General features: G+C 32.4%; 1 protein-coding gene across 1 annotated transcript; it reads left to right on the top strand.

Moving 5' to 3' along the window:
- The first annotated feature begins 6,529 nt into the window (after positions 1-6,529).
- LOC114712391 (probable acyl-activating enzyme 6) lies at positions 6,530-8,216 on the top strand. The gene has a single exon (XM_028896922.1). The coding sequence runs from the start codon at positions 6,543-6,545 to the stop codon at positions 8,184-8,186; it is 1,644 nt and encodes a 547-aa protein (XP_028752755.1). The 5' UTR covers positions 6,530-6,542; the 3' UTR covers positions 8,187-8,216.
- The last annotated feature ends 4,116 nt before the right edge of the window (positions 8,217-12,332 follow it).

The following is a 12,332-nucleotide window of genomic DNA, read 5'->3' as shown; positions in this document are numbered from 1 at the left end:
TGCTTACATTTCGTAGTCTTATGGTTCTTTCTTTTTTTCTTTTTTTGATTTTTTGTTTGGTTTGAAGTTGACTTTTACCAAAATAAAAGGATGGGGTCCTTTTTTTTTATAAAAAGAAAGAAAAACAAATTGTAGTTGTCCGTGCCAATAAAGATATTTTTTTTTCTTGCCCCAGTAAAGGTAACTTGAAGTAAGAACAAGACAAAATTTACAAAACCCAATCGAAGTAATAATTTTACAATGTGGTAATTTAATTCAAATAGCAAATGTGTATATAAATTTTATTTTATCACAACTCATAAGAGCATATAGACGTGTGATGATAGGTTACTTGAAAGATCCAGATGCGAGCTCCAAGTGCTTAAAGAATGGCTGGTTTTACAGAGGGGACGTAGGAGTGATGCATCCAGATGGGTAACTTGAGATTTTAGATCGAAGGACGTGATCATAAGTGGGGGTGCGAATCTGAGCAGCGTGGAGGTGGAATCGGTGCTGTGCAGGAACCCGGCGGTGAAGGAGGTGGCGGGGGCGGCAAGGCCGGACGAGTTCTGGGGAGAGACGCCGTGCGCCTTCGTGAGCCAGAGGGGGGGGTGTCTGAAGAAGGAGCCGACGGAGAAGGACACAATCTCAATGGAGTATTGGAGAGAGAAGATGCCCCACTTCATGGTGGTGTTGAAGGAAGATCTTCCAAAGACTTCGACCGGTAAAGGGATGGTATCTCTGAAATACGGCAGTCCTGATGAGGCGAAGGTGAAGAGATTAGAGGCGGGAAGAATAAGGAAGGTGTTTGGCCTGAAGATTGGAATGGCACGCAGAGTGCTTATCACGGTTACGAGCAACCTAAACTTATCAAATTCATTTGAATGATTAAGATTTAAAATTTTTAATTAATTATTTTTAAATAAAAATAATTTTTTTTGAAAAAATATAATAGTTAAAAAATTATCTTTATTTTAAATTCTCTACAAATTAAGATAATTATTTTCAAAAAATAAAAAAAATTAAATCTGACCTATTCAAATAAAATATAGATGATTTAGATTTGATGAGTTCATGATACTTGAAACTAGATCCGAGAAAGTCATCATCAAATAATATGAATATCAAAATATTCCCTAAATTTCCTCTAGCCACCAGTAATACCACCCATACCTTTTACTGCTCATTATGTGAAGAGTGGCAGATCCATCTCCTGCATGTAGCTTTGAACTAGGGGAAAATTGGGATTAAGGAGCTTATGGGGAAAAAGTATATAGGAAAAATGACCATACAAAAATAATAAGGAAGGAAAAACGCAGAATATAATAAATAAGCTACACACACGCACACATGATGCGCAGAACGTGGACAATAATAAAGCGTAAATTTTTTATCAAGTCCTTTTTTTTACCACACAAAAAAATCTGCAATTTATATGTTATGTTATACATTTTAGCTTCTGTATTTTGCAATTTTTGAGTATGTTTTTTTTGGTTAGAAATGTGTGACGAAGATGGGTTGAAATTAACGGTGAACGAAGGAACAACTTATGAGCATGGAATGTGTTCCCATTTTGGGTTTAGATGGACCCTTTCTCATAATTACTCTGTTTTCCTTAATTTCCTCTTTGAATTCCTTCTCCGTCCATAGACTAAAAAATGAAGGTTAAAATTTCATAGTTTATAACATATTCTACTATTACATTAAAAATAAATTTTAACTGTTAGTAATTTGATTTAGACTGTCCACAATTGCAATATCTAAAATAAAAGAAAAATATAATTCATCTCATATAAAATATTAAATTTAAATCATCTATCTCTTTTCATCTAGCCATAGAGATGGGATACGGAAAGAAAAAAAAAATCAGAGAAAGGACTATGAGAAGATATGCTTCCACTCTTTTTTCTCTCCAATGTTTTGACAATTACAAGCATATTCCATACTCATCATTTTAATGAGCATTCTATAACTTAATTTGGACTGTCTAGATTAATTTTGAACAGTTAAAATTTAATTTAATTTTTATATTTTAAATGGGCTTTTAGTTCAATATATGCAAAATTTAAAATGAAGATAATTTATAATTTTTACTTCTAAAAAAGTAAATTTATCATTTAAAAAATCACAAATTAAAAATTTTAATTTTTGGACCATTAATTTTAAATTTTAACGGTTTTAATCTCATTATAATGACAGGCACTCGGTGTTCATGGCTATAATAAGCACCAAAAAATAACCGTTGAGAACAATACCTGTACTAACACGAAACATTTGTAAATTTCTTTCACTTAATTTGTTTGCTCCCACTCTCTTTTGTATGATCCATTTGTGCTCTGTTGCTTCTGATTAATAATATTTTGTTTCCACTATTAAAAAAAAGGTAAAATAAATGTACATCAGCAACATGAAATCAAATAAATTTTCTCTAATTTTAACCTGGATATTCCCTACTTGTAATTAATTACTTTCCTTTGGAAGAATATGCTAATTAAATAAAAGTTTAATTTGTAAAAAAGTTCTAACCTTCTCACCTTAATTTTTTTCTACATAATTCAGTTTTAAATTGTTGAAAATTATTCATAAATTATGTAAAAACGAAGTAGTAAAACATAAAAATAAAGACCCGTAAATAATGGATATCCCATGTTTAGCCTTTGTTTTTTTTGAGTAACCTCAAAAGGTGAGATAGCTAGTAAGGGGATTTAACGTTTTTTATGTCCAAGCGGTGATCAAACCCCCAACCTTAGTTAAGAGAGGATGAGCACCAACCGTTCAACTACTCGTCCTGGTTTCCCATGTTTAGCCTTTATCTTCACAACAAAGGCGTTGCCTTCGTCGTGGTAAATTGACGTTGGGGCTGAAAGAGAGTATTTTCATCCCACCGAGATTTTCCCCACAAATAAGAGCTTTTTACTTTAAAATTTTCAAGTCCTTCATTAATTCTTCTATTTCTATCGGGAAAAATATAAACAAAATAAATGAAGAATTTTTTTTTTACAAAATCCAATTCAAGTAAGAATTTTATAGTGAGATGTATTTCAATTTTATATAATATAACATTTTTATTGAATAGAATCCGATTAATATTATACAGGTTTATTAGCATATACAAACTACATTTTATATGTAGGACCGGAACTAGTTTGTAATATATGATTTGGAGAATCATATTAAATGGAATTCATTAAAATCCCATGTGAATCTGCTTGCAAAAAAAAAGAAGATCCCATGTGAATCTAATGACTTCAATTGCACAAAGTTTGCTAATCAAAGTTATAATAACATATCTACAAATTAAACAACAAGTAATCCCTCTGTTTCTTTTAAATTTCTGTTAAAGTCTTGACACAATTAACTTAATGAGTAATAATATAATTTTAGCATAACATCCTTTTTGTAACTTTCCCTTTTTAATTTTCATGTAATTCCTCAAAGTTAAAAAACCGTGCATTAGTTATATATTGCTAAGCATAGTAATTGGAAGAAAAAAAAAGTGAGGGCATTAATTATTCCTCAATCATTATTTTTTGTATCCACAAGATTAAACTATATTCAAATCGTTACTCCATATCAAATCTGGATTGGATGGTCATCACATGGTGGAATGAACAGAAAATTAATTTTCACATGGTATATAGGACAAAACAAAACCTATAGTTTAACTATTAACGTCAAAGACAATGCGTTTGCATGCATCCATTTATATAAAATATTAATAATAATTTCTCTATGCCGTCCTAATTACTTTCTCTCCCTTCTGCTTATCTTGCCCTTAGTTGTCTGTGTCTTCTTCTTCAACCTCATCAGCTTCGTCATCTTTATTATTATTGAATACGGTGTTTGGCAATCCTCAAAAGTACTTTTAAAAAGTACTCCCTCCGTTCCTTTTTATAAGATACAATTAACTAAATCACATTATTCAAAAAATTAGTTAAAATTAGTTAGGTGCAATAAATATGTAAAGAGTGTAACATTTTTGCCAACAATACCCCTATTTATATGAAAGAGAGATAATGGGTGGGAGAGAGAATGAATGGGAATTAAATACAATTATATGAGTAATATGAGTAATTAAATAGGGGTAAAATAGGAAATCAATACATAAAATTTGAGACAACCTATGAGTGTCTCTTATAATAAGGAACATGATATACTTTGCAATTGTCTCTTATAATAAAAAACAGAGGGAGTAATTTTCTATAAAACGAGATAAACTCCTCCACATATTTACTTCGTAAACTGTAAAAGTACTTTTGAAACCATGGTTTGATTTCCATCCAAACACCTCCGTAGATTAATTTTTAGAGATAATTATTAGAAGGTATAGGAAATGAATATGTAATAACTAAACAAATCCCACAAACAATGACAAGTTCGGTAAGACATTTTAGTCATTGCATTCTTTTTTTAGACTTCATAGTAATTTTTCCTAATTTTTATTAGGACTTTATATTTTAAATTATAAATATTATTTTTGTTATTTGGAAAAATAACATTGTATATACTTAGTAAAATCTCCTAATATGATAAACTAAAAAGATATTTATATCTTGGATACGATCTCACTTTCTCGACTGTGTTTTTTCATTTCTGCATGGTTGTCTCTGTTTAACTTTCTCTTAGTTTTATTTATAACATAACATGACTTGAGCTTTCTTAGCTTCTTTTTCTGGTGTTGTTAGGCCTAAGTCTATATAGTTGTTATGTATCTTTTTATTTAGTTGTAATAAAGCTGCCTTTTAATTCATTGTAATCATCTTATAATCTACTCCTTTCTCCTCTTCTTATTTAAAATTAAGTCATCCCCTATAAAAGGCTTTCTTGATTCAAAATATATGGTGTTATAAGAAAAGTATCCAATAATTTTTTTTTTTAATTTTTGCCCACAAAATTCTATCAAGTTCTTTACGAAGTGTGAGAGGAGGTTTCATATTCATTTTTATTATTTTTTATCAAAATAGTCATAACAAGTGATAAAATAATATAATAATGTTTTATTATGTGTAAAAATGTTAAAGTATCTCATAACAAGTGAGCCAAAATTTTGACCAAAACACCGGTGAGCCCAAAATCCCCACAATAATTCAATAACTTTTAATTATACGTGGAAAGTGGGATTGAAGGGAGCATATAGCTTCTCATAGGTCTTGTGGGGACTGGCGGCGGCGGGGAGGGATATAGCCTGCCGAAGATGGTAAATATTGATAAAATTATAATTAGGTCCACCTAAGGGAATTAAATATAAAAGAGCCCCTTAAAATCATAAAATTATTATGAAGTCCTAAGAGACCTTATTATAATAAATTTTATTTATTTAATTACTAAATTGTCTTTTTTTTTAAAGTTTGTATTAACAACTAAAAGAACAATGGTTGACAACTTAAGGTGCAAGAATTGACAACTATCGTTGCAGGTATTAACAATTCATATATTACATTTTGTGATATGCTGACCACGATAGCTGTCAATTCTTATACCTTAAGTTGCCAACCACTGTTCTTTCAGTTGTTAATGTAAATTTAAAAAGAAAAAATAAGAGCAATTTGGTAATTAAACAAATAAAATTTATTACAAAAAAATCTCTTAAAACTTCAAAATAATTTCATGATTTTAAAAAACTTTTTTATATTTAATTCTCTTAGGTAGGACCTAATTGTAATTTTTCCTAAATAGTTTAGTTAGTACCTAAAACAAATAAATTTATGGCCCATATGTAGCTAATTAATAAGCTGTCGTAAAATTGATGAGATAGTTGAATGAGTACTAGTTTCAGTATTCATCGTCTTGGTGAAAATCCTAAGCTTATCAAATTTGTATCTTCTATATTTAAACGGTTCAAATTTAAAATCTTTAATTAATTATTTTTAAATAGAAACTATTTTTTGAAAAAAATGATAGCTAAGAGATTATTTTTATTTTAAATTCTATATATATTAAAATAATTATTTTAAATAAATAAAAATACAAAAATAAAATCCAAACCATTCTAATGAGATATAGGTAGTCTAGAGTTGATAAACTTAGAGTATTCATCAAAACAATGAGCACCAAAACTGATTCTAAGCTGAAGATATGTTATTAATATGGAGAATTAATCATACACATATAAGGGGTTTTTTCAAGGTGCCTCCAATACTCTCAAATATTTTGTGGTTTATTTAGTAATATGAAGTATTTTTAAAGTGAGTCTAGCACCCTATACTATTTTTCTTACTTTAGTGCTGGGTAGACCAAATAATATTTTAGAATATTGAATATGTCTAAAAAATATTTTAAGATATTAGATGTATTAAAAAATATTTAAATATGCCGGATATATAATGTATTAAAAAAAATTTTGAGATTAAAATACTTTGACAATGAACACTCTTGATAAAATACTTATGCTGCACGTTAAGGCTTATTAATATCCCAGTGATTGACTTTTTGAGACGACTAAGCACTATTATTATATGTTACTCCTCACCTGCCTCCCCGTTTCCCGGTCCCCGTGTGTTGCGCTACAACTGCCGTCTTGTGCGGCGGAAGCTCAGTCCTAGTTCTTCCTCATCATCCTCCACATGGAAGATCTCAACCCAGGCTCTGCAAATTCTTCTCCTCTCACTCCTTTAGGCTTTCTCGATAGAGCTTCCACCGTCTATGGCGACTGCACTTCTATCCTCTATGACAACACCACTTTCACTTGGTCCCAAACGCACCGTCGCTGTCTTCAACTAGCTTCCTCTCTTTCCTCCATCGGAATCCGCCGTGGCCATGTCGTGTCCGTCGTGGCACCCAACATCCCCGCCATGTACGAGCTCCACTTTGCAGTTCCCTTCGCCGGCGCCGTCCTCAACAACATCAACACCCGCCTGGACGCTCGCACCATCTCCGTCATCCTCCGCCACGGCGAATCCAAGCTTGTGTTCGTCGACTGTGCCTCACGCGCTTTGGTACTCGACGCCATTTCCTTGCTGCCTCCTGAGACTCAACGCCCTATCCTTATCCTCATCACTGACGACTCACTGGAACCCGCATCATCGGAGGGCTTCTTGGATACGTACGAGGGGTTGGTGGCGAAGGGTGACCCGAATTTCCAGTGGATCCGACCCAAAAGTGAGTGGGATCCGATGGTGTTGAATTACACGTCCGGTACGACTTCGTCTCCCAAGGGGGTGGTTCATTGCCATCGAGGTATGTTCGTCATTACCGTCGATTCTCTTATCGATTGGGCCGTCCCTAAACGGCCGGTCTACCTCTGGACGCTGAGCATGTTCCACGTTAACGGGTGGAGCTTCCCGTGGGGGATGGCAGCCGTCGGAGGAACCAATATCTGCCTCCGTAAATTTGACTCCGCAGTCGTGTTCAGTCTCATCGAACATCACGGTGTAACACATATGTGCGCTGCACCGGTGGTGCTCAACATGCTAACTAACTCAACGAAAAAAGCTCTCAGAAACCCCGTTCAAGTTCTCACCGCGGGAGCACCGCCGCCAGCGGCAGTGCTGCACCGAACAGAGGCGTTAGGATTTGTGGTGAGTCACGGGTACGGATTGACAGAAACAGGCGGGGTGGTAGTTACATGTGCGTGGAAGCCTGGGTGGAACTTGCTGCCGGCGGCTGAGAGGGCACGATTAAAGGCTAGGCAAGGTGTGAGAACAATCGGGCTGGCGGAGATGGACGTGATGGACCCAGATTCGGGTAAAAGCGTGAAACGTGACGGGTCAGCCCTTGGGGAAGTGGTTGTTCGGGGCGCATGTGTCATGTTGGGCTACTTGAAAGATCCAGATGCGAATTCCAAGTGCTTCAAGAACGGCTGGTTCTACACCGGAGATGTTGGAGTTATGCATGCGGATGGGTACTTAGAGATTAAAGATCGATCCAAGGACGTGATTATAAGTGGGGGTGAGAATCTGAGCAGCGTGGAGGTCGAATCGGTTCTGTACAGCAACCCGGCGGTGAACGAGGCTGCGGTGGTGGCGAGGCCGGACGAGTTCTGGGGAGAAACGCCGTGCGCATTCGTGAGCCTGAGGGAGGGATTGGAGAAGAAGCCGACTGAGAAGGAGATAATGGAGTATTGCAGAGAGAGGATGCCACGCTTCATGGTGCCAAAAACGGTGGTGTTCAAGGAGGACCTTCCCAAGACTTCGACGGGTAAGATTCGGAAGTACGTTCTGAGAAAGGAAGCGAGAGATCTGGGGTCCTTGAAACCCAGCAAACTATGACGAAGATTTATTTGTTGAAATTAACGCGGGAAAGAAATAAAAGAACTATACTTGTAATATTCCTCCGGTTTTTAATATAGAACCCAATTTTTGAATTGGTTTTGGTCCTAAATATAAGACCCATTTCCCATATTTATTATTTTTCTCTAAATTACTCATATGGATACTCCCTCAACCATAATCAAATAGAAGAGGGAGAGAGGGTATTAAGAAAGATGATTATGGTATTTTAAGAAAAATGTGTCACTTTTCTTATAATTAACTAACTTACCTAACTTCTTTAATCTAATCAAATTAGTTAAATGGGTCTTATATTAAGGACCAAAGGAGTATGCCATAAACTTCATTTTGAATTTTCATTAGCTTAATTTCCTTGCTCTAATTCTCTTCTGTTACGATCTTCTCTTGTACTCTGTTGCCTTGGATTAACGATACCTTGTTTCCGCTTTAAAAAAATTTTAAAAAAAAATAAAAGCAAAGGAGAAGAGCATGTTTTGAAAAACAAGATGAATATGTGCTGGCGTTCCTCTGTATTCCTATGATACCATTTATGTAATTCCCAACTATTTATTATCTTGAAAAAATCATTAAAAAGGACCGCTGAAATTAAAAAAATTACACGCAAGGACCTGTTCATAAAAATGGTTGTCAAGACCCATATTATTGTTGTCAAAACACATATAAAAATAGAAGTATATTATTAATGGAGGACTTGAATTTTTAAAGTAAAAAGCCGTTATTTTTCGCTTTGAAAGAAGACAAAAAAATAATAGGAAAAATTACAAAAAAAACTGCTAAAAAAGAAAAATTATATTTATAATTTTTTCAAATTATCTATTTTCTTGATAAACTGGTACATAACCTAAATTTATCTAACAGTATTTTAGAGAGATTATGTTATATTTGTTACAATTAAATAATTTATTCATCTTTTTAATATGACAAAATTAATTGAGCACTACCTCCAATTCTTAATATAAGACCTTATTTGACTTTTATTTTAACCCCATATATAAGAATTCAATATACTTTGTTTCTCATATTTATCTATTTTTTTTAAGATAGTCCTTCTCATAATAATTGTTCTAGGCAATAAACTTGATTAGCAAGAATATTTTACGAAAAATAAGATATATTTATTGTAAATAACTAACTTAACTTATTTTCTTAATTTACTCAAATTAATTAATTAGTTTTTATATTTAGAACCAAAACTAGTATAACTCTTATACTAGTAACCGGAGGTGTAATAATTTTATCGCGTTAAACGATTCAAGTCATTCCTTCATATCAAACCCGGGCCCCATCGTTTTTTATGGTCACATAGCACAGGAGGAAGAGAGAATTAATTTTCTCATAGCACTGGACAAAACAAAACCTTTATTTTAAACCTTTTTTCCGTTTTCGGTGACCATGGACATAATTTGTTTTATTCTTAACCAGACAATGCATAATTTTTGCATGCATCCATTTATACGAAATATTAATAATAATTTCTCTGCTTTCTTATTTTCTCTCCCTCTTGCTTATCCTGCCCTTGATCAGACCCTATTTTATAATAATTATATGTGCCTTCTTCTTCGTCATCTCGATTATTATCGAATACGCCATCTTTAGATTAATTTTTATTAGAATTTTATATCTTATAATTGTAAATATTATTTTTTGAACAAATAATCAAACATTGTATTATATATGTAGCTAGTAAGATCTCCCAGTGTCAGGCAAAAAAATAGTAAGATCTCCCAATGTGTTACTAAATTATTATTTTTATGTATTTTGTAAAATATAATATTTGTTTAAAAAGATTATTTGAGTCTCTTGACATCCAATATATATTATAGAAATCATAATTCAAAAACTATAAATAATAAGATAAGAGCACACACATATTAAAGGTCACTTGGTTAATCTGGCCCAAAAAAAAGGTCATTTGGGTAAGAAAAAGGAAGCGGAAGAAGTTACACTTTCCACTTCCCAAAAAGTAAAACAATTTCAGTTGTTTGGTTTGCTGAAGTCAAGTTTTCAAAAAACTTGGACTTCAAACTTTTTTAGTACTACCTCGTCTTAATTATAAATTCTCATTTATATACTATAAATGAAATTTTATAATTAGAATCGAGATAGTATTTATTAACTGTTATACATGATATGTTACATTTTGTTGGTGTAATTGTTTATGCTATATTTTGTTCGCGAATTAATATCCCACGTGAGTCCCAATGATTGCCCTTTTGAGGCAACTGAGCCACTGTATTGTGTATGGGTAAATTATTTTGAAGGCCTAAGATGCTTCAATAAATTTTAAATGTTAGATTTTTTTTTTTGGATACAGCTTCAAATGTTTGATTTACTGTAAGGTTAAATTTTCCAAGAAGTAGACTTCCAAATTATCCAAGAAGTAGACTTACAAATCATCCATAGTTTTTATTATACAGCTAGTATTCTCTCTGATTTTAAATATAAAACCTATTTTGTAGTATAAATTATACTACGCAATGAATCTTATATTTAAAACTGAAAGAGCATTATACATCCTGTAATTATGTAATTATATATGTTTAACCTGCGTGATCCGAAAGAATAGATTGTGAAAAAACAAATATTGAATAATAGAATAAATTGTTAAATCTTTTGGGGTTTTAGATGAATATGTTTTGGTACTCCATATTTAGATGAATATTTGGTTATATTGGTTTTACTGAGAGAAAACTCTTTATACATACTTACGTGAAACACTGTAAAATTACTTCTAAAAAGCTAATTCAAATAAGATGTATGTTTTCTTTTTCGCCAACCGGGATAAGATGTATGTGTGTATATATACAAATAATTATATGTGTGCGTGTGATTAACACGCCATGCGAGTCATGTGGTTGACTTTTTGAAACAACTAAGCCGCTATATATATTTATATGCATATATATAAAATGTACTAGTATATATTAAATTGCCAGTTTCACGTTATGTTTTTTAAATATCCAAGACCTTAATATTAATAAATATTAAATCCCTCATTTTGGGCTTTTACATGGCACGATGGAGACAGAATTATAATTAATTAATTATAACTTACATTATAGCAAAAAATACACTTGCACGCATGCATGCATCCATTTATATATATATATATATATATATATATAAAGTTCCACAGGATCAATAATTGATCCTCTGCTTTCGTCCTTTCTTTGGTAAGACTCAGAAGTTCTTGCCGAGACAATTAGAAGCCATAGCTATATGGGATCCTTGAAACTCAGCAGACTGTGATTTGTGAAAGAAACTAGAATGGAACCATGCCTGAGATGTAACATACTACCCTGTTTCTTAATATAATAATTAATTTGATATTTAATTTGGTTATAAATATAATATCCTAATCCATTTTATCTCTCTTATTTATTCTTTTTTTTAAAGTAGCTTTTGTAGTAATTGCATATGTTAAAGGTTTTATTATATGTAGGGGAAGAAATAGGCCAGGTCAGGCTAGACTTCACCTTTAACAGGCTAGGCTTATGTTGAAGCTTATTGGCCTGAGCTTAGCCTATGGCTTATGATAGGTCTTGTGTTCAGGCTAAGCCTGACCTGTGCAAGAGCTTGGCCTAGCTTAAAACCTGTTAAGAAGCCTGTATTTTTTTTTTTTTAAATATGAAGCATACTTGAATCAATCTAAAATTACAATAATTCAATCCAAATGATCTAAAATGCAAACATAAAAATTATCTAAAATATTTAAGTGCAAAATATTTAATATTCAAATGGTAGTATATTACTACCTTCGGTTCTTAATATAAAAGCTAGTTGACTAATTTAAATAGATTAAGAAAACTAGTTAGGTTAGTTATTTGTAATTAATAGGTATTATTTTTCCTAAAAAAATCCTTGTAATCAAATATATTGGTTAAAACCATCATTATTACAAGGACTACTTTGGAAAAAAAATGGAAAAACATGAGAGGCAAAGTAGATTGATGTCTTATAATTAGGACTAAAATAAAGGTCAAACAAGCTTTTATATCAAGGATCAATAGTATTTTGTTGTTCGTGCTTTAAATTGCAGTAATAAACTGACTTAAAAATGATTTTTTTGGGGAGAAGATGTTGTTAAAAAAGCCATAATACAAGGATAAACATAACACAAATTCA

This window comes from Neltuma alba, unplaced genomic scaffold (genome assembly GCF_004799145.2).
Source record: "Neltuma alba isolate B1F8T4 unplaced genomic scaffold, ASM479914v2 tig00011357_pilon, whole genome shotgun sequence".
Lineage (NCBI taxonomy): Eukaryota > Viridiplantae > Streptophyta > Magnoliopsida > Fabales > Fabaceae > Neltuma > Neltuma alba.
Note: the sequence above shows the minus strand (reverse complement) of the source record. Positions and strands in the feature narration are given on the sequence as shown.